Source organism: Podarcis raffonei, chromosome 4, assembly GCF_027172205.1.
Source record: "Podarcis raffonei isolate rPodRaf1 chromosome 4, rPodRaf1.pri, whole genome shotgun sequence".
Lineage (NCBI taxonomy): Eukaryota > Metazoa > Chordata > Lepidosauria > Squamata > Lacertidae > Podarcis > Podarcis raffonei.
In genome coordinates this window covers 84,478,751-84,501,993 of record NC_070605.1, presented here as the reverse complement: position 1 = coordinate 84,501,993, position 23,243 = coordinate 84,478,751, and the positions used below count along the sequence as shown (strand labels likewise).

The window sequence follows — 23,243 nt, the reverse complement described above, 5'->3', positions numbered from 1 at the left end:
TCAATCCCATTATGTATGTATCATCAGTGCAAAGAATTTCTGAGCAGGAAGACTGCTAAGAAGGAATCAAATTCTAGTTTTTATAGGTCAACGCCAACACACTGCCATCACACCTTACTGGCTCTATCACAGAATTAAAGAGCAGGAAGAGATATTGGAAGTCATCTAGCCAACATCTTGCTCAATGCAGGATGCAACTATAGCATCCCTGGCAGAAGTCCAGCTTCTGCTTAGGCACCTCTAGCAAAGAAGAGCCCACAAGCTTTGTAAGCTGTCAAGACAGCTCTTACTGTTAGGGAGCTTTTCTTTTCTGAAATCTGCTTCCCTGTCACTACCATTGGTTCTAGTCCTGTCTTCTAGAGCAACACAGAACCAGTCTGCTCCATCCTCCATGCAACAAGCCTTCACATTTTTGAAGATGGCAGTTCTTCTCAATCTTCTCTTGTCCAGGTGAAACATACTTTAGCTATTTCAATCCGTTCTGCATAGAACTTGGTTCCCAAACCCTTCACCACCCTAGCTGCCTTCCTCTGGACACTATCTTGCATTTTGTGTTTGCCTCTGTCCATTATACCTTACAGGCTTCTTAACTCATCCGAAAGATAGTGACAAAATTGGATGTTTCAATTGTTTCAATTGTTCCTCCGCAAAATTTGCAGCAATGATTTTAAGTTGTCATAGGTAGTGTTTTTCCAGAATGTCTGTGGAAGCTGATGAACAGCATTTCCGTAATTAATTCAGTAATCCACAGGACATTCTGTAAAGAAGTCAGGGAAGGAAGGTACTTTGGTTCAACATCAGGAGAGAAAACATATGCTAGGCATTTAAACTTGTACTTATGGGGATTTTTTTTCAAAAATCATACACGCAAATTAATATTCTCAATAATTTGGGAACCGGTGATTTTTAAAAAAAGGATGTTTGTAGTTTATGACTAGCTAAAAGGATTCTGGGGCTAAAATGCCAAAAATGTTGGGGACAGTCATGTTTTCAGGGTACTCCGCAATCAGGGTGCCATCACAGATAAGGCTCTATCCCATGTGACCTCCTGATGAATTTTCTCCTGTGATAGGGCACTGAAAAGAGGTCTGGACCTGAGGATCTTAGAAAGCTGAAAAAGGGAGAGTCACGCGTTCAGTTATTTGAGTCCCAGATTATTGCATTTCCATTGCTGTACCTGTGGCCCACAATATCTATGCAATTGCAGCTTAGTAATGTCCCAAATGCTGATTCAATGGGGCACTTTCTGCAGCACAAAGTATCACAAGGACCTCATGTGATGTTTAAATTCAGACATAATCTGTATGTGATATAAGGCATGATCAAGGAGGAAAGGCAACCACACACAACAAAGTAATCCGTGAGCAAGGCCTCTTCTGAACCACATTGAGGAAGAACATGTTTAAGAACAAGCAGCAACATAAAAGAACTTGTCACGTCATAATACAAGCAAGCAACCCTTAAGAGACTACTGGTGTCCTTGAAACTGACTCTATTTTAGATAGTCTATAAAATGAAGGGGGATGTAATAAATTAAGTATAATTAAGAGACTGTATCAATGTAATAAAATACACCACAGGGTAGAATATAGGAGAAGAAAAATTAAAGACAGATAGTTGAGGCAAAGCTGAGGTATTCACTTGTAAAACAGGAGATATTAAAGCTGTGACAGGATTATATGAATAGTTCTTTATCTTATCCCCAGTGTAAATCAAAGTCCCAAACCTTCAGACATTTTCCAGTCACAAATGAAACAAAAAAACAAGCCCATGCTGGATTCATCAATCTGAATGACACACTTTACAGGCCGCAAACAAGTGATTAAATAAATCAGCATGGGGTTGGCTGAGTTGAAGTGCAGTATAGACATGAAGATGTTTAGGCCTTAAAATAATGCCAAGGAATACGAAGAGCAAAAGCACAAACTTGTGTGATGCTCCCACACCATCCCACCACCTTTATCTTTACTGCGTCAGACTCAGGAATATTTATAGTTGGTGAATCTGATTCAGTGGTCAGGAAACAAGGGTTGTATCCCATGCTGCCATTCCACTTGCGCAACAGAGTTTCCTCTTCCTATCCTTAAAGGTAAAGGTACCCCTGCCCGTACGGGCCAGTCTTGACAGACTCTGGGGTTGTGCGCCCATCTCACTTAAGAGGCCAGGGGCCAGCGCTGTCCGGAGACACTTCCGGGTCACGTGGCCAGCGTGACAAGCTGCATCTGGCGAGCCAGCACAGCACACGGAAACGCCGTTTACCTTCCCGCCAGTAAGCGGTCCCTATTTATCTACTTGCACCTGGGGGTGCTTTCGAACTGCTAGGTTGGCAGGCGCTGGGACCGAGCAGCGGGAGCGCACCCCGCCGCAGGGATTCGAACCACCAACCTTTCGATCGGCAAGCCCTAGGTGCTGAGGCTTTTACCCACAGCGCCACCCAGAAGGGATCCTAAGAGCCATCTAGTACAACCCCTGAAATGCATGAATCTCAGCTAAATGTGTTACGAAAAAGGAGCAATGCAGAAGCGAGCTCCAGATGGCTGGAATGGTAAACAGGAAGCTGATGTTATTGGATTGTACCGTGGGAACAAGAGACAGTGTACTGAGCACCGGATGTTAGCTCAGAGTGTCACATGACCCTGTACTGGAAGTACATGGGTGGAGTTAACTCTCTCTGCAGTTGTGAATCAGAGGGTACAGACGTGTTTTCTCTGTACTGCTGGAAAGACAGGAATAAAGCATGTAGATATATTTCTGTCTGTCTCTTTCCCCTCCCTGGGAGAGGAGGGGGAGGAATGGTGTGTTCTTCTTTCACGTTGGGAAGAATCGCCGATTGGAGACCTCCCTTGATCCTGCCGGGAGTCGCAGACAGGAGGTCACAAGGATTCAAGCCGGGCACCTGGAGGGTGGCCAAATTCCTCTGAGCTCGCTGGCTCTGCTGGCTTGAAATCCGACATCTGGTAGCAGAGGTTACATCTGGTAGCAGTGCCGATGGATTTAAGATCCATGAGAATCTGCATGAGAGGTGAGAGGTCGATGAATCGTTGCCATCCTCTGCACCTAAGGAGATAAAGAAAGCGTCTGCCTGCAGCCAGAAGCTGAACAGAACAGACAGCTGGACACCGAGAGGTGTGTATGCTCAAAGGTATGCTGCATTTCGAGCTAAAGAGAATGAACAGAAAGGTTTAATTCTCTGTTCACGAGAGAGCTGCGTTTGGAAAAAAAACAAGCTCTGAGAGCAGGCTTGCATACCAGGAATTCCTGTGGTGAGATAAGGAATCCCGTCCTGAGCAGGTTGCTAGGCAACTACCGCAAGTACTTAGAAAGTTACTGAATGGCTGGGAAAGAGCCTGGGAAGAGGAATTGTTTTGACTACGCAGTTTTGCAAGGATTTTGAAAACAGCGTAAAGTTTGCCTGCCTGTAAAAAGCAGTAAACAGCCGAGAGACTTTTGGAGTTTACTGGCTTGAAAGTGAAAGCTGGCTTGAGATTGAGTGTAAAGCTGACCCTTGGATTCAGCATGGATGCCAAGAAGGGGGGAGTGCCCCTGAGTGCCGTGGTTCAGGATGAACACAGCCGGCATGCTGCACTGGAAGTAAAGGACAGGGGGAGGGAGGAACGGAGTTCTAATTCCCCCACCGATGAAGCTACTGGAGAGAAAGCTCTAGCTTTGAATGTTGTCCAGTGTTACAATTGCAAACAGGCTGGGCATCTTCAGCGGAGCTGCAAGAAGCCACGTCAGCCAAAAGGCGCGAAGGGCTGCTCAGCAAAGCCTGAGGTGTCAGGCAAAGGTCATACCAAGACTTCGGTGAAACCTGGAAAGGCTTTGATGGCGAAAGGAACCACGCCAGATGTTGGGAACTCGTTTATTATTGACACTGGAGCAACGGTTCATATGTCTCCACACAGAGAACTCTTTTCAACGTTTAAGAAGCAAAGCTTCGCTGTGAAACAGGCCAACGGTCAGGAGCTGGAAGCGACCGGCGTAGGGACTGTCTATCTTAAGAGTCTGAACTTGACAATAAACAATGTTTACTTGGTTCCTGAATTGACGTTCAATCTGCTGAGTGTTTCGCAGATTGCAAAGAAAGGACTGAGATTGTCCTACGATGCTGAGAGCTGCAAGATCTACAAAGATGGAGAGTTATTTCTTTCGGCCAGAGAGAAAGATGGACTATATTTGTTGACTTTTGCACAAAGTGATTACATGGAATGTAATTCATCTGTGTCTAACCTAGTTTCTCTTGCAGGTGTGAGCAAGAAGGTGACCGGGGTCAACAGAGCATTTCAGCAGGTGTATGCTGATGTGATTGGTCCTCTAGAACCATCTAGAGGCAATGCAAGATATTATCTTGTGTGTGTGGATCATTTCTCTAACTATGTCTGGGTTTATGTGTTGAGAAAGCCACAGGAAGCCTTGGAGAGGTTTCAGGAGTTTTGTGACAGGGTTAAGAGTATGCATGATGCTAACATTGATTGTCTATTCACAGATGAGAAGCAGATTTTTCTTTTACAGGATTTCCAAAGGTTCCTGCAGAAGAAGGGGATCAGACACAAGATTGCTGTTTCAGCGGAAGCGTGGAACAGGGGTGTCTGTGTACGGGTGAACAGAGAATTGCAAAAGGGGATGAATGCGCAATTGCTTAGTTCACATCTGCCACATGAGTACTGGGCCGAGTCTCTAATGTCGTTCTGTTATACGAAGATGAGAAAGGTTTCAAAAGAGTTGGGAAGTTCTCCTTTTGAGAAACTGTTCCACAGAAAACCTTCTGTTGCCCATTTCAAGGTTTTTGGGTCTCATGTGAGAACAGAAGCTCCAGGTGGAGTAAAGAATGCCAGAGGCATTTTTGTGGGGTATGAAAAGGGTCTCTACAGAGTAATTTTGTCTGAATCTGGTCAGGTGATTCTCACAAAATTTCTAGAGAGTGCTCCTGAACAGGAGAGAGTGATAGTACACACATTTCCCACTGAGGACGATTCAGATGATGGTGATTTTACTGATTACAGTGGTACTGAGAGTGATGACACTGATAGCTCGGAGAGCTCAGTTGTCACAGTCAGTGAGAGGAAATCTCACACAATGGATAGGCCTTCACAACTGAAGGATGAACCACTGTTTACCATTGGAACTGGTTCTCCAAAGAGTCCTGAGACTGGACCAGTGAGCAGAGAGGATCAGCACCTCATACGTAGGTCTGAGAGAGTTACAAAGGGTCAACCACCCAAAAGGTACTCAAAAGAGTTTGCTAACTTAGCTGTTGCATGTGTTGCTGTTGTAAACTGTTGGGTGTTTGCAGTTTAGTAGCGCAGAGAGCTTGCTGGGGAGACCATGCATTAAAAAAATAAAGGACTCAAAAATAACTTAAACTAGGTTTTAATAAGAAAAACAAAAAACTCCTTTTACACTAAATACATTAACAACCAAACCAGACCCAACCACCAACCCATCCCCCAGGGTAATGGGAGAGCTAGGTGCTGCTCCTTATATACTACACCCAAATGCTGACACACCTTAATCAAATACAACTCAGCAGCACCTGCTGTGTTTCACAGCTGTAAGGCTGGGTCTTGTTATCTTGCTCTGGCCCTTGCTCTGGCCCCTTAAAGACATACACATCGGGTGGAACAATGATGAACCTTTACATTTAAAGAAACCAATTCAACATTCAACATTTCCTCTGCGGTTCATCATTGTGGAACAAAAACATAAAGCATACTTTGTACATGTCTTTCATGTGTAACCTTTGGAAGTGCTTTAGTAAAAATGTCCGCAATTTGATTGTCACCTGGAACATATTCAAATACAATCATTTCGTCAGCAATTAGTTTCTTTACAAACTGTAAACGTAACCTTAAGACTCTAGTGCGCTGCATATTGGTCTCTAAACACAGGATAGCAAGTCCGTTCTGGGAATCAAGGTAAACTTTTACTGGTAGTGTTACTTGCATCTGTAGGTCTGCAAATACTTGCAGATACCATTCTACATCACGAGTGGCCTGAACGCATGCACATAATTCGCTCTCTGTTGTGGAGAGACAAATAATGGTTTGTGTCTGGGACTTCCATTCAAATGGACAACCGTTATAACAAAACACCATACCAGACACACCCCTGCAATTATTTTGCTCCACTGCATGAGATGCATCGCAGAAAATTTCAAAACCTTTGTCAATACTTGATGTAAACTGCAACCTATAATGTTTGGTGTGTTTAAGGTAATTTCTGAACATCATTGTAGCTTTTTGGCTCAAAAACTGCCTTATTGACATACACAGTATTAAAACGTTCATCTGCAAAACGTTGTGGCTTCTGTCTCTTTCTATCTGAACGTCTCAGTCCGGAAGGAGAGTCAGACTCCTCAGACTTAATGGGACTAAGTGAACCACTAGTTTCAGGTTGTAAATCATTGTCAGATTGAAGAGGTGCCTGTAGGCTAAGCTCACGGTCAGAAAACTCAAGAGAATCTAACCTCCCCTCGGGTGCCTGTGACTTTAAATCATCAAACAAATCAGATTCAACAGACTTTTTGTCTTTTTCCATTAATTCAGAAGCACCATTTCCTGCTGCTGCTGCTTCTTCCTCTTCTTCCTCAGTATTATCTATACCGTTAGTATCTTGGAAAACAGCAACGCCATTCCAATTTACAGTTTGTATCATACTTCTGGTAATATGAAATTTGCCAGTTGCTGGTATGTAAATTCTGTACGCCCCCTGCTGGTAGCCCATTAATTTTCCCTGGACACTACGTTCACCCAATTTCTGCTTAGCGGGATAATGCATAATTACATCTGAACCCCAAATGCGTAGGTATTTCAGATTAGGGCGTTTTTTAAACAGCTTCTCATAGGGGGTGACATCTAAACCAGAATGATAACTGCGATTTCTAACATAACAAAACGCATTAAGCGCTTCAGCCCAAAAGTCTTTGGGCAGATTAGCATCGTGCAGATAAGTTTTAACCCCTGCCTGCAGGTCTCGCTGCACAACTTCAACAAGCCCATTTTGCCAGGGACTTCGGGGGCAAGATAACTCATGAGTAGTCCCCTGCGCTTCCAGGAAATTCTCAAAATCCTCAGAAACAAATTCTCCACCCTGGTCAGAAAACAGGTTCTTAATAGGTTTGTTAAAGTGCGTTTTTACCCAGTTGCAAAAAACTTTGTACTTCTCAAATGCTTGGGACTTCTCAGTTATTGCATAAGTCCAACAATATCTACTATACTGGTCTATCAGAGTAAGCCAGTACTTAGAACCTCCTAATGATGGTGGGAGTGGCCCAACTAAATCACAATGTACACGCTCAAATGGCTCAGTTACTTTCCTATCTGAGCATCTACCCTTGCATGCAACCTTAATCTTATTCTTGCAACAGGATAGACATTGCATAAAAAATTTACATGGTTTTAAGTTGAGGCCATTAACAATATTCTTTGTCTTAATTACATCAGCAAAATTCAGGTGTCCTAGAATTCTGTGCGCCTCATGGACACACCCGGAATGTGGCCTTACATTCCTCAACCCCTGGCTTGACTGTGCTGCTCTGCAATTTATAGGCGATTGGGAGTAGGTGCGAAAATACAGTCTATATAAACCATCAGATTCCCGGGCATATAATAGACGTTTGTTCCCATCGAAAAACTCACACATTGACTTTAAGAAACGTACAGTTATGCCTTGACGAGCAAAACACCTTACTGATAATAAATTGTCCACTGACGGGCAGTAAATGCAGTTCGCTATCGTAATGTTTAAAGAGTCAAGTTTAACAGTACCCCTGCCAAGCGACTGCAAGACTTGTGAATTGGCTAAATGTACATTACCAATTTCCTCTTCGAAAGAAATAAACAAGCTTCGATCGTTGCAAATATGCTGAGATGCTCCTGAGTCCACAACAAAAGACTTCCACTTGGCACGTTTAAGTCTTTTACGATCTGTTGTCCTAGCATGGAAAACTCGCGGCTCGTTTCTGTCTCTACTATACGATGTCGGCTGCTGGGCTGACGACCGTGACTGACGAACAGAAACAGGCTTGGGAGTACTTTGCTTTCTTTTGGATCTGCAGTCCTTTGCAAAATGTCCTTGTTTATTGCAGAACCAACAACGCTTGGCAGCTTTAAATGCAGTTGTATCACCACAGGTTTGCATATGGCGTTCCTCATTACTTCTGGAAATAGGAGTGCTTATGGCACAAGCCTCCCTTCTGTCCAACTCGCCCATTAATCTTGCCGTCACCCCTTCCACAGTTAATTGTGCTGGTGGAACGGCAGATATCTGGCTAGCTATGCCATCAAAGTCCTCGTTAAGGGAACAAAGAATGATAAAAACATACTGAATATCAGGTATCTCCATGTCCCTTCGAATTAATTCACCGCGTATTGCCTCCAGACGTCTCAAGTGTGCTGCCAAATCACCACCAGGCTGCAACTTCGTCTGGTACAACTGCTTGAAAAACGTCAATGCAGATGCTGACTCTTTTCTAACATGCACTGCTGCAAGACTGTCCCACATTTCTTTGGCAGTTTTCTTATTTCTTATATAGACTACTTGCTGGTCACTGACTGCCAAATTAATTATCGCCCTGGCTTTTGCATCTCCTTTTGACCAAGCATTAGTCACAGGGTCAGGAGGGTCATCAGTTACATAGGTCCATACTTCTCTAGAGGTCAAAAGCGCCTCCACCCGAAAAGACCATAAACTATAGTTCTCATCTGTTAGCTGTGGGAAGACCAGAGCCTTCTCAGCTTCAGGAACCCGGTCAACCATTCTGGAACTCTTCCAGACCCACAGAACTACGCTAACAGGAGAAGGAGTTTTCAAACCTTTCTCAGAGTCCAAAAATATGCAGTCATCCACTCAGCAGCTGGGCCCATAACCAAAGATGTTGGGTGTTTGCAGTTTAGTAGCGCAGAGAGCTTGCTGGGGAGACCATGCATTAAAAAAATAAAGGACTCAAAAATAACTTAAACTAGGTTTTAATAAGAAAAAACAAAAAACTCCTTTTACACTAAATACATTAACAACCAAACCAGACCCAACCACCAACCCATCCCCCTGGGGGATGGGTTGGTGGTTGGGTCTGGTTTGGTTGTTAATGTATTTAGTGTAAAAGGAGTTTTTGTTTTTCTTATTAAAACCTTGTTTAAGTTATTTTTGAGTCCTTTCTTTTTAATGCATGGTCTCCCCAGCAAGCTCTCTGCAGCGCTACTAAACTGCAAATAGCCAACATAAACAACCGAGGACAGGTTGGAGCTGTGTCTAAGTCAGAGACAAAGACACAACAGAGAGTTGCTAGCCAAGGTAATGCAGATGCACTCATTCCTTGGAAGCCAGACAACCAGAGAGGTACACTGGGGAAACCAGTGGCGGGGAGTTCCAAGGGTGGAACAGAAACAACAGGGGAGTGTTATGTGTATAACAACTGTTTGTTTTCTTCTCTGGATCACGCTTTGCTTGCCGCAACACGCATTGATTCTTTTGGGGGAGGATGTTACGAAAAAGGAGCAATGCAGAAGCGAGCTCCAGATGGCTGGAATGGTAAACAGGAAGCTGATGTTATTGGATTGTACCGTGGGAACAAGAGACAGTGTACTGAGCACCGGATGTTAGCTCAGAGTGTCACATGACCCTGTACTGGAAGTACATGGGTGGAGTTAACTCTCTCTGCAGTTGTGAATCAGAGGGTACAGACGTGTTTTCTCTGTACTGCTGGAAAGACAGGAATAAAGCATGTAGATATATTTCTGTCTGTCTCTTTCCCCTCCCTGGGAGAGGAGGGGGAGGAATGGTGTGTTCTTCTTTCACGTTGGGAAGAATCGCCGATTGGAGACCTCCCTTGATCCTGCCGGGAGTCGCAGACAGGAGGTCACAAGGATTCAAGCCGGGCACCTGGAGGGTGGCCAAATTCCTCTGAGCTCGCTGACTCTGCTGGCTTGAAATCCGACAAAATGGTCATCCAACCTCTGCGTAAAAACCTTCAAGGAATGAAAGTCTACAACCTCCTGAGGGAGACTGTTCCAACCGTCGAACAGCTCTTAGCGTCAGAAAGTTTTTTCCGGGTGCTTAGTCAGAATCTCCTTTCTTTTAACTTGAAGGTGTTGGTTTGAGTCCTACCCTCCAGAGCAGGAGAAAACAAGCTGTTCCTTTTTCCTTCCCCTGCATCTTCCCTATGCATCCTCGTAGTCTGCTCCAGAGGGTTGGGGGGCTCTCCGGAGCTGATTTGGAGGGGCACAGGGAGCAGACGGGAAAGTTTCCTTGTGTGTCACTGATTTCTCAAGTAGCGTCTGGCCGAGATATAGAGCTCCTGGGGCATCGCCTCTCATTTGAGTTTGTATCATAAACATGCTTTGGAATCTTTACACAGCCGAAATGTTATGCCATACTTTGAGGTGCATACTGCCTAGTTGGACATCTTCCTGTGAATGGCTGTAATCGGCCATTAGTTGTAACATGTTTTTTTTCATAGCATGAAGCATTATGAAAAGGTCTTAGTAAACATATCACACACAAGTTGCAAAGCGGGCAAGCTTGTCTTCCTCTTCAGTGCTGAAGAGGATCATCAGATCAGAATCTTTTGAAAGCCAGTGACACTATGCCCCAGAAGTGTTGAGGGCATAGCAGCACATTTTGCAAATATATTTCTATGAACGGAGGAAAATACAAAAGTCCTTTTTTACTTTGAAATCTGGCCACCGGCCAAGGTTGAGGGTGCAGGCTGCTTGCAAACAGAGTGACCCCAAAAGCTGAACTGGTACGCTTTGCACAAAATGATAGCTACGAAGGGGCAGGGGTGGGAGAGGATAGTTCTGCTAGGTCACAAAAAAATGTTTTGAAAATTCTGGTTTATAAAGGAATATTATAAACCTGTGGGGTGGTAATAATAATAATAATAATAATAGTAGTTGTTGTTGTTGTTGTTGTTGTTGTTGTTGTTGTTGTCATTTATACCCCACTATCTGGCTGGGGTACTATTGATCCCTAGTACAATTTGATGTAAAGGAACGTGAATAATTTGTCTCTCATGAAATTAGATAAAATACTTATTTTTCAACCCTTCCCCCCCCACAAAATGTTGTCAGAAAAGCATCGTCAAATATTATGAGCAAATAATAAGTTTAAATAGCACTTGGTGGGAACACTTCAACCTCTAACACCTCAAGGCCTTGTAGTCAGAGAAGACACACTGCAGCTCATCTGAATGTACAGATGTGTACATCTGTAAAGGGGGGAAAAACAACCCCAGAAATGTTCTTCAGAATCTAACACCAAACGCTCTGAGTGCCTTTGTCAGTAAACCTTTAGGGAGGAAAGCTACTTTAACAGTCCCACAATTCTGCCAAATCTACATATGCTGAATTATGTTCTGTGATATATCTGAGGAAAACAGGCTTCAAAAAGAAATCAGCAAATACAGTATTAAGGAATATAGTCCACTGGGTTGTGATTACTTGTATTAGCTAAACCCAGCTCTGCAGTTGTACTGACTTCATCTGCCCACAATGCTAAGCCAAACCACGGCTAAATGTAAATGAGCACATGTCCTGCTAGACAGTTGCGGCCATTTCACTCCTCCCTGCTCCTGTTACTCTGCCAAAGCATGGCTTAGTGTGAGGTGCGAACCCAGGCTCAGGCTTTGTTTCTCCCAAACAAACAATATATGGTAAACCGAGAATATTCTCAAAGCGGCTAACATTCTCCTTTCCCTTCCTCCCCCACAACAAACACTCTGTGATGTGAGTGGGGCTGAGAGAATTCAGAGAAGTGTGACTGGCCCAAGGTCACCCAGCAGCTGCATGTGGAGGAGCGGAGATGCGAACCCGGTTCACCAGATTACGAGTCTACCGCTCTTAACCACTACACCACACCGGCTCTCTCCAAAGCTAAAGTTTCACTTAATGCTATATTCGAACCAGCATGTAGCTACATTGAAAATGTAATCACATGGTCATGCTCACCTGACCTATCCTTTTATTTCCTGTCTGAGTTGCTTTTCATGTCCTCTGTAATACTGATCTTTGAATCACCTGCTGAAAACTCTGAAATCTATGCAAATGCAGTCACATACTTAATGTACGAGGGCATCTTTCTGAGAAGTTAGCTCCATAACGCACGCAGTCATCAAAACTATTGGACTAAACTAGACTCGATAATAATACACCAAAGGGCAGAGAAGGGAAGGGAGATGAAATGAAGTACGATCTGAAATATTAGGGCGCCTGTCACATGTCAGTTATTCATTTATTAAAGAGACTCTCTGTAGAAAACGCAAGACTTTTCAAAGGGAAAAGGAGCTCAGATCAAAAACCAAGGCAAAAAAAGTAAGAACTTTACATACCCCAAGTCTGATTATCCAAACCACACACATGCAAGCAAACAAAAAGGCTGCTTCTATATGAAGTGCATACTGAGCAATCATCTCGATTTGTTTTCAAAAAATTGCTGAGGTTATACAATGTCACTGTCAAATGGTTATTATGCTGCATTTCCCACGGTAGTTTTCTGTCACTTTTTTTTAGCGCAGTGTCTGTTTTTAAAAAAAGATTTGCTGCATCCTGTTTTGCTATACAGTGGTACCTCGGGTTACAAACGCTTCAGGTTACGCGTTTTCAGGTTGCGGACTGCGTGAAACCCGGAAGGACCAGAAAGGGTAACTTCCGGGTTTCGCAGTTTGCGCATGCGCAGATGCGCTAAATCACGCTTCACGCATGCGCAGAAGTGCCAAATCGCGTCACGCACGTGTGCAGGTACAGCGCTGCAGGTTATGAACGCTGCGGGTTGCGGACGTGCCTCTGTCACAGATTACGTCTGCAACCCGAGGGTCCACTGTAGTCATATTATTATTGTTTTGCAGTGTACCTGCTTCCTTTGCCTTTGGTTATGAAGGTGCAACCCTACTGCACAAAAGGCACCTACCAGCATCTACCTGAATGTATGAAAAATCTGCATGAAAGAGTAACACTCCGGAAGTGCCAGGAGAGGGGCAGGTGTGTCTTTTTTACACTGTGTGTTTCCCCACCAACCTACTGACATCTGCATGTGAATGTTCTAACCATATGGACTTTTGTTTATGCACATGAATTTGTGCTTACGTGCGCTTTAAGGGTAATTTCTCGTACCATCTTTTCATTGCTGAACATTCATGCTTGCGAAAGTAACACAAGCAAGTCAAACCATTTTAATTAAAGGGCCAAACCATAACGTGACATCCCCAAGCTACAGCTCTGTATCTTTCCTACTTTCAGGGCAAGGAAGTAGCTGGGAGGATAGGAGTGGCTTTAGTAGAAAGGGACTTAAGGAGAAAATGTTAAGAAGCCAGCCCCCTTCCAGACTTGAACAAATTGCTGCACTTTGTCAGAGAAAACTGCATGCGACTGAGGTCACAGAGGGTGTCACCCCTAGCATATCTGGACATGAATAGCATTAGATGGATTGCAGAGACAATGCTCCTAAAGCAATCTCCAACTGGAGGAAGAGTGCAAAAGATCTATCAAAGACAAGGACAGTCACCACATCAACAGCCCTTCGCCCTACACATTCACAAACTGTCTATTGCAAGTTCCTCCTAGATGATTTACAAGAATCTAAAAATAGGCTTTGATAATAGATTTTAATCAGATAAACAGACCTATCTCATTAAAGCCACTGTAGCCCAGCTCTTGCCTGCTTAACCCTAGTTCTTCAAGGTCCAAGCATTCAAATCCTGGGGGGCACTGGTAACCTTCTTCAGATGGTTTCGAACAGTGTGTATCCGGAATTGCTAGATTATTCCAGGTTATGTTTCTGTTGACATAAAAAGAGAAAGCGTTAGCGCAACCTGAGAAACACAAACATTGAAAACAGCAGTGGTAACAGTTCCCCCCAAATAAATTTGCCATATTTTTTGCTCTATAAGACTCACTTCCCCCCCCTAAAAAGTAAGGGGAAATGTGTGTGCGTCTTATGGAGCAAATGCAGGCTGCGCAGCTATCCCAGAAGCCAGATAAGCAAGAGGGATTGCTGCCTTCACTGCGCAGTGATCCCTCTTGCTGTTTTGGCTTCTGAGATTCAGAATATTTTTTTTCTTGTTTTCCTCCTCCAAAAACTAGGTGCGTCTTGTGGTCTGGTGAGTCTTATAGAGCGAAAAATACGGTACATTTGTGGTAAAAAAAATAGGCAACAGCACTGTCTTAGAATGGAGAATTAATATTTGGCCATGGGGACATCTGTCTGCTAGTGCAATGTGGGAAAGAGAATCTCTGAAAGGATTTGTCAAGATGGTCGCTGGAGTCACTGCGGTCAGAGGCTCTTGTGTTAAAATATTCTAAATCAGTGTTTCCAGGAACCCCTGTAACATGTTTCAGTATCTGGCAGAACCCCAACGCCCTCTGCCTCCCCCACAATCTCGCAAAATCAGATAATAAGCAATTTATTTAACAAGTACAAAATTTTGCATAAGGATACTGACAAAACACGTTGGAAAACAATGTCTTAAATAAACACTAGAGTTTTCTTCATAAGAAATTGGCACCTGTCCTTTATAACATCTTGTACAAGTCTAGTACGATACTTCATATGAACAAAGATAATTTCCCAGATGCTGAAATTCTTTGTAAACCCTGCAATTCAGATTTTGAAAGTGCAGATATTTGTGTTTTGAAGCTAAAATATGCAGAAGTGACCCAAAGTTACACAACAAAATGGTCCCTGGTACAAAGGAGTACAGAACGTATTCATCAGAATGTATTCACCAGCTAAGATCATGACTACTCATCTCTAGCTGCCTATTTAATGGTAGCTCTGATACTGTGACAGGGATGAAACTTGCACACCTCAAATGCTCCTGGAGTTCTGATAACTTTATATTTTAGCTGTCTGGCAGAACTCTGTTGTATCAAGTTGATGTGGGGTAGATCGCAGTGAGTTTCTTATGCTAATCTGATGCTGGATCCTCCCTCTTCAATACCATCCTTGTATTCTGGCCTTCATTTTCTTAAATATGCACATCACTGGCCCACACAGAAATATCACAGCAAGCATAAAGATTAGCTGACAGGTTATAAACGAGAAATAATGGTGAGCTGTACAGCTCCCAAGTGAGGAGCAGTCTGATCCCGTTCTCTGAGGAATTAGCTCTGGGAGCTAGGCTCTCTGTTTTCATTAAGAACCTGGGAACAATGTGCACTCTGCGTTATCAAATTCACACATCACCATCCTCTGAAAGGAGCAATGGCTCAAGAGAATAGAGAGAAGCTCTGGAATGATCAGAAGAAGTTATCCCTCAGCAAATTGAGATTTAATGTAGGGCAATACGCTGAAGGAGAACGAGAGGAAGTAAAGCTATTAACATGAGTCAGCTATTCAAGCAGTAGTAGTACTGAAACAAAAAACAAGAAGAGACAAGTAATACCAGACTGGGACAATCCTATTTCTTTTGCTGCTTTCATATGTTCCTCTCTATCCAAAGGAGGAGCAGGAACATTTTAGCACAGTGGTTCTCAAAAGGTCTGGCATGCCACATTGGTGTGGCAAGAGAGGATAGCAAGTGTAGTGGGAAGATTTGAGGACAAGTTTAGTGTAGTACAGTGGTACCTTGGGTTAAGTACTTAATTCGTTCTGGAGGTCCGTTCTTAACCTGAAACTGTTCTTAACCTGAAGCACCACTTTAGCTAATGGGGCCTCCTGCTGCTGCTGCGCCGCCAGAGCACGATTTCTGTTCTCATCCTGAAGCAACGTTCTTAACCTGAGGTAATATTTCTGGGTTAGCAGAGTCTGTAACCTGAAGTGTCTGTAACCTGAAGCGTATATAACCCGAGGTACCACTGTATAGTACATAGCATCAAAATATAAAATACATACAACCTGAAAAAGTATTTATGCCTTTCTTCAAGAGGATTAGCTATTTTTTTAGTTCTCCACGACATATTGTTGTGAACGGGGATTTCCAACTCTGACAAATATGAAGGATCAAAAAGAGAAAGGCTTCTAATACCCGGCAAAACAAAGTTCACACCTCTCATTGAGTTTGCATACATACTTAAGGTGCATAGGTAAGAGGCTCGTTTATAATTATATTTTGGGAATGATTCATGTCCTTATGCATCTCCATTGTTTTACATTTTATGGATGTCCCACAGCTGTGAGGTATGTTATAAATCAGGGCTGTCCAACTTCCAAGAGACTGCGATCTACTACCACTATAAAAAAACTGGCAGTGATCTACCCATTGGATTGACCAGAGTTGTTGGGGACTCCTTAATGCTTCATCAAGGTTGTTGAGCTTTTTTACGATCGACATGTTGGACAATGCTGTTATAAAGCACAGCTAGGAGTAGTTTCTTTTTGCTTTCCAGCGTACTTCTTATCATTAAGAAACATTCAGTGTGGCCCAGAGGAAGAAGTTTGAGAACCACTGTTTTAGCATCACAGTAACCCTGTCTAGTAGGTCCGTATAGTAAAAGCTATGGTTTTCCCAGTAGTGATGTATGGAAGTGAGAGCTGGACCATAACGAAGGCTGATCGCCGAAGAATTTATGCTTTTGAATTATGGTGCTGGAGGAGACTCTTGAGAGTCCCATGGACTGCAGGAAGAACAAACCTATCTATTCTTAAGGAAATCAGCCCTGAGTGCTCACTGGAAGGACAGATCCTGAAGCTGAGGCTCCAATACTTTGGCCATCTCATGAGAAGAGAAGACTCCCTGGAAAAGACCCTGATGTTGCGAAAGATGGAGGGCACAAGGAGAAGGGGACGACAGAGGACAAGATGGTTGGATAGTGTTCTCGAAGCTACCAGCATGAGTTTGACCAAACTGCGGGAGGCAGTGGAAGACAGAAGTGCCTGGTGTGCTCTGGTCCATGGGGTCACAAAGAGTCGGACACGACTAAATGACTAAACAACAACAACAACCCTGTTTAAGGGAGTCTGAAAGCAATGATGACCCACCAAAGTCACATAGTAAAGTGCCTACTGATACAGACGATAAGGCTTCACCGCAAAAGAGGAAATTTGATGCTGTACCTGGTTACGTTTCCTCTCATAAACTATTATAGGGGGGAGGGCAGCAGAAGAATCATAGAATTGTAGTGTTGAACCCCCAGTAATGCAAGAATGTGCAGCTATCCCACATGGGGACTGAACCTGCAACCTTGGTGTTATCAGCACTATGCTCTAACCAACTAGTTCAGTGGCAAATGGTCTCTGGTTCAATCCCTGGCAGGGCCAGGTAGGATATAGGATATAGGAACATATCCTGCTTTACATGTAAGAGAATCGGTGCAGTGCAGGAGACTAATACTGAAGAAACCCAGTTTCAAATTCCTACTTGGCAATGAAGTTCTTAGGGTGACCTTGAGCCATTCACTACCTTACAAATACAAATACAATGCAGTGCAAATACAACAGAGGAGGGGAGGCATTGTATGTTTCCCTGAGCACCTTGGAGAAATGTGGGAACGAATGTCCTAGTAATCAGCATCATGGATTTTTTGTTTTGTTTTAATCACCATACTGTACCTATGGTTCTAGTCTTAGGTAAACTAATCAGGAAGTAAACCCCAGGAAAACCATTTTTATTTATATATATTTTGTCTGAATTTCACTTTAGGAAATTCTGCACCTGGCGGTCTTGGATGTAGGGGGGGCTACTTCCAAACAAGTTGGGATTTAGACCTTCCCCCCTAGATCCGAAACCACCAAGGGCAGAATCTATGAAATGGTTTTTCCCCCATTACACAAATATGAAGAAGAGACGGGGTTTTGTTAATTTGCATCAAGGAAGCCTACTAAACAACAAACTAGTGGTGGGGGATGGTGGAGGCCAGTATAACACAGGGCGAAATAATATCTGCCTCAGAAGAAATGGAGTTAGATAAGTAATTATAACAACAGGATAATGAGTGTGAAGAATGCTTAGCAACAAAGAGATTCAGAACCCTCTCAAGGGAAAGGGGAGGGGACCTGGCAGCGAAAATTAGGACAAGCAGAAGCAACTAGAAAATGCAGCACTCAATGTCGGTTTGGTTTGGGGGTTTTTTAATAGAAAAAATAAATCTTGTTAGCAGCTGAACAGTTGGTTCGACTCTTCTGTCTTACTGACATAAAGATTCAGATTTTCACGGAGCTGATTTATGTTTGTTTTAAAATCAAAATGTTCTTGCTTTCAAGCTGGGGGAGGAACAGAGCACTTTCCCTTTTTCTTATGTCCAGCAGTTGTTGCTGGTATGGCCTTATCTCAGCACAGTCACTTTTAGGTCACAGTGAAGAGAGACTGCACCCAAAAGGATACTTAGAACAAGAGAATATACTTGCCAAAAGCTGAAGTAAAGGCCAGTTGTCTATCGGCCTGGCCTCCACACCCTTGTTTCTCAACAAACCTTACAGCAACCTACAAGGGAAAGTGTCGATAAACTCCTACTCCAACCCACCCGGCTCCTCCTGCAAAACAAGGAGTCACCAAGCAAGTATAAGCCACAAATCATGGTGGGCGGGCTGTGCTTGGCTTCGCAGAGCAAGCAAATACTCTGTAACAAATACAACGAAGTTTATAATTCAAAAAAATAAATAGCCAAAAGAAATGGCGGATTGGCAAATCCTAATGGTAGAATACCTGCAGCTAGCAAAGACGACAGGAAGGATAAGAGGCCAAACAAAACAAATAGTCTATAAGGATTGGAGAATGTTTAAAGAATACTTTAAAAATTACGGTATAAAAGGAAACTTCTTGGCAGAATTAGACTGAACCTTGCATTGTATAAATATAAGTTTGTAGGGAAGTTAACAGAAACTTGTAAGAAATATGTAACTGTGCGGTATAAGATAATCAACAGATAAAGTACAGCGAGACTAATTGGAAGTCATTTTTAATTTCTTGTTTTACAAGTTTTACAATCGTTCACATCATTGGCAGTATAAATGATGTTAGTTATAAGAATTGTGTTGTTTCATACATTGCTACTGTCTGTTTGTCAATTTATAGCTTGTTTATTTGAATGTATGCATGTTTGTTTGTTGGTTTGTTTGCTTTCCTGGCATAAATATATCTATGGTAAAACAATATAGATATATTGCAAAAATAAATAAAATAAATAAAAATAAAATAAAAGCAATAGAGTGGGCTGCACAAATAAAACCACAGCCTTTCAAGCATGCAAGATGTAATTACATTAACTGAACTGGGGAGGGGCTTGTATTGATTGGTCTGTGTTCCCAGAGCAAAGATCACAGTGGTTGTGCTCTTCCCATGGTTTTGCTGCTGCTGCTGCACTACCCAGAGCTAAACTATGGTTTGACTTAGTGTTATTGATTGTTTGATTGATTGCCTTTCTATGATGCTTTTCATTCAAATGAATCCCAAAGTGGCTTACAAACAATAAATAGCAATAACATGTCTGAACCAGGGCTCGTGGTTTGTCTCACTGCAATCAAATCATGAGCTGCAACCAAGATTTATTGAGCAAGGTTGTGTTCATTGTCCTGGGAACGAGTAGGTTGGCTCACTCATACTAACCAAGCCATGGTTTGACTGAGTGTTGTGTGCAAATTGAGCCACTGACTCACAGGAACCCCAAATTCCAAGCCGGATCCTATTTTTAGCAGAATTTGTTTGCAGTTCAGTGTCTTGCTAGAGGAACTCTTTCTTTGTGATTTCTCCGTTTCTAGTTCAGCTCCAGACAGAAGGTCACTGATACGAAGTTTTTAGAAAATGATCATTTAGACTTACCCTGGCTTTGTATCATTTGTTACACAATGATACGTGAAAGGTCCGAACATCTGAACCCCCAGAATTCCATACAGAAGCAGAAAGAAGAGAAGGAATATTGAAACACTCCAAATTTGTTCACCTGAGCGCCTAACAAAAAAGGAAAGTGATATGCATTACATGCAAGTAACCTGCACAAGTTCAACGCTAGTAGTGCAATATCCCATCCGTATGTGGTAGATGAGTGGAGAATAGCTTCATGGCACAGGGGATATCCATACTGTGGTTTAGCCCTTGTATGGCTAAATCAGCCCAATGCATGGCTAGATTAAAGGAAGCAAGCAGTCTTAAAGGGAAGATAAACTGGGTTGGGAGGTGGTGGAATAATCTGAAAAATGGAAGCAGGTCTTGGGAATTGCATAGAAAGGAGGGATGCATGTCCGATTTTTTAATAGCAAATAAGAGTGTCCACGTGAGGAATTGCAGACCTATTCCCTCACTGGTTTCTTACTTCTCTGTACCTTCTCTTCTCAAGCGCCTTTCTCCTCTCCATGCTTACCTAGGCTGAAAGCAGAACTCGTCCAAGTCAAGGACAAGATGGCACACATACACACATCCCAATAAAATATATACCTGTAAGGGCAATCAAATCTGTCTCCAACACTGATGACAGGGTATCATCAACCACAGCACCTAAGGATGCTAAAGGGGTGCAAGACAGGCCCCAGTGGCACTCATCACTTTACCCTCCAACACCTTACAACCACTACCTGCCCCTTAGCAGCTGCTGCTCTGAGCTGGCTATCCTATTATCAAATGGTACAGCTGGCTCTGGCTGAAGAGAGGTTAGCAGTGAGTGTAGAGGGTGTTCAACATCCCTCCCCCAAGCACCTGTTTTGCAGGTGAAAACAGATCCCCTAACCCTCATCCAACATGTCTTGTGGAACTTCTACCTCATGTGTAGTTAGGCCTACAGCAACCCTGGATTTTCAGGGCTCTCTGATGAGTATACCCCATACAACTGAATGGTACAATTAAATCTTAAGTGGTGCCCTCCTCCACTGTCTCCTGAGACAGATGGATGCCAACTTCAACTTCAAGTGTTCACCTGAAAATTGTGGTCTGTGGAGAGGTCAAAGGAAAAGAACTTCAAATAGAAGCTTGGGCTAACTTCTAATACAGGGCATTCATTATCCCAACATTCATAGCAGCCCAGAACTGATGGGAGAAATTGGATTAATATTTATCAAACTTTATGAAATCTTTAAAAATGTTTGAAAAATTGGAAGACAGAAAGATGGGGCTGGAACTTCGTTTTTATATATGTAATTTTCTGGAATTTCTTAAGCAATCCTGTGACGTTTCCCCAAAAATTCACAGTTTGTATTATATATCTAATAGAAATTAAGGAGCACATGATTGCATGTTTAAAATAATCCCAAACAACACAATGTCGCTGCCTCCCCATCCCAAGTATTCATATACCGTTGTGTCTAGATTTAGCAAACAACTTACTTTAAAATGTTGGTTATCCTGGTTCTTGGCAACTCAAAGCGGAAATAGATCCGGAATGCTCGAATCATAATAAGCGGCCGTGGGATCCTCAACATGCCCCAAGGTGACATTTGATCAACTATATCAGCTATTTCAAACACCTAGGAACAAAAGAACGTCTTTTTCCTTCTGATTTTTTTCATGAGCATACTACTGTTCTTTGAGCTGTTTTCTAAAGTTTGCATTGTTTTGCATAAATATTTCCAGGGCAATGTATTTTCAATGGCAATCTCCTTTCAGCGCTTGTTCCCAGTTTAACACTGGTTTCTGAAACAAGACCCTTTCGGCAACTGATTTTATAATTCAAGTGACTTATCCCGGAACACCAAATGTCAATTATCTCATTCATGAAGGTGAAACTAAAAGGGAGGGAGGATTGAAATAATCTACCAGGGGCAAAGAAAAAATGCATATTAAGCTGAAACACTCAAGCAGAGAACACAAAGCCTCTGGTGGGATTCCTATAGGACCTCTTCCAGACCAGGTCTGGGTTGGAGAGAGAGAATTGGGTGGAGAAAACAGGAAGTGTTCAGGCTTCCTATTCTAGCCATATATAGTACAGTATGCAGCACTTCATACAAGCCAAGTAGGGAGAAGGATCTATTGAGCAGAAGCAGGAGAGATTGTGCCCTTAGAATATTTAATAATAATTTATAATTTATAATTTCTACCCTGCCCATCTGGCTGGGTTTCCCCAGCCAATTTAAAAATTGCAATCCATTGATTTATCAAAGTTTGTAATAAAGTATGTGCACCACTCCTGATGTAAGCATTTGAGTACTGCATGAATTCTTTTCAATGATTTTTCCTCCCTGTGGTGGCTCCCTGGTTGTGGAATGTTCTCCCCAGGGAGACTCACCAGGTGCCATCACTATATGTCTTTAGGCACCAGGCAAAAACATTCCTCTTTACCCAGGCCTATGGCTATCGACAAGGCACCTCTGATATGCTGGAGAGGTTTTTCAAGGGACATGGATAGCTGGTGTAGGTAAAAGGAAAGGAAGTCTTCCTTCTGTGAGTGTCTTTCTATTAACTTGCTTTAGGATGCAAGCTATTATTTTCATTTTGTACTCAGATGATTATTATGGAGGTAACCATGGGGTCTGGCGTGGAAAGCTGCAGAAAGACCACTGCCCCAAACACTGGACCTGAAGATAATCTTCCTGTTTGGTTTAGCTCTGAGGAACGGGACTAACTCTACTGAAAAGGTCTTGGTTGTTACCAGAAGTGTTTGTTACCAGAAGTGTGGCCTTCAAGAGTGTTTCTATTTTTTCACTTAAGCTGAGGTGAGGGCTTGGCCAGAGATAAAGGCTGTATTTCTGCACTTATTGTAATGCAACGTAATTTACCTGTAAAACTAATGACACCCAAAGACAAAATACCATGAATCCATCAAACACACACCAGCGGTCCTTCACATAGGAAGTATCCCCCTAAGAAGAAGAAAAATGTAAATGGAATTATACAAGTTGTGTTATTTCATGTTTTTAAATTATTTCTGTTATTTCACGTTTTTTAAAACAGAATATTTCTAACACAGTGAAGCAAAAGCAACATTCTAGCATCTGAAATTCTATGTCAATAGTTGCTGATTCTATCCAATAGAGAAAGCTGCAAGATTAGCAGCCTTTGAAGGATCTCCTTTCGGTCTTCTCACAAAGAACAGCTTTACAAAGCACATTCCATTTATAGCATAAATGGGTTTTTTGTCTGACAGGTGTTCAAAACAACCTGTAGTCATTTATCACAGGTGTCAATGGTCAGTATTTATAAGTTGTGCCTCCTGTTTCTTATACTGAACAGAATTGGTTTGCAACCAGTGCATTTAGAATAAGAGGAATGCTTTGGGTAAAGCAAAATGAAGAGAAATAAGGCAGGCTTCATCTTGCTTTTCCCTGATGCTTTATATAGCCACCTGCAGTCCACCTGACAAAATGTTTTTCAGGCACAGCTCTGGCTATGAGCATAACTGAATTTGCTCATTATAGTGCTCAGTTAACCACCCTTTCCCCCAATTCTCATC

The 23,243-nt window shown here is 42.7% G+C and overlaps 1 protein-coding gene across 8 annotated transcripts in view; it reads right to left on the bottom strand.

Moving 5' to 3' along the window:
* NALCN (sodium leak channel, non-selective) overlaps nt 1-23,243 on the bottom strand; it is a 195,769-nt gene that overhangs the window by 141,489 nt on the left and 31,037 nt on the right. For 7 of the 8 annotated variants that reach the window (XM_053384465.1, XM_053384464.1, XM_053384467.1 and 4 more), the window contains 4 exons: nt 22,570-22,653; nt 21,182-21,321; nt 19,688-19,816; nt 13,616-13,770 (listed from right to left, as the gene is read on the bottom strand). The exons of the other annotated variant lie outside the window; for it this stretch is intronic. In XM_053384465.1, coding sequence (XP_053240440.1) covers nt 13,616-13,770; nt 19,688-19,816; nt 21,182-21,321; nt 22,570-22,653 — 508 coding nt within the window. The remainder of the gene's footprint in view (nt 1-13,615; nt 13,771-19,687; nt 19,817-21,181; nt 21,322-22,569; nt 22,654-23,243) is intronic. 8 annotated transcript variants of the gene reach the window in all.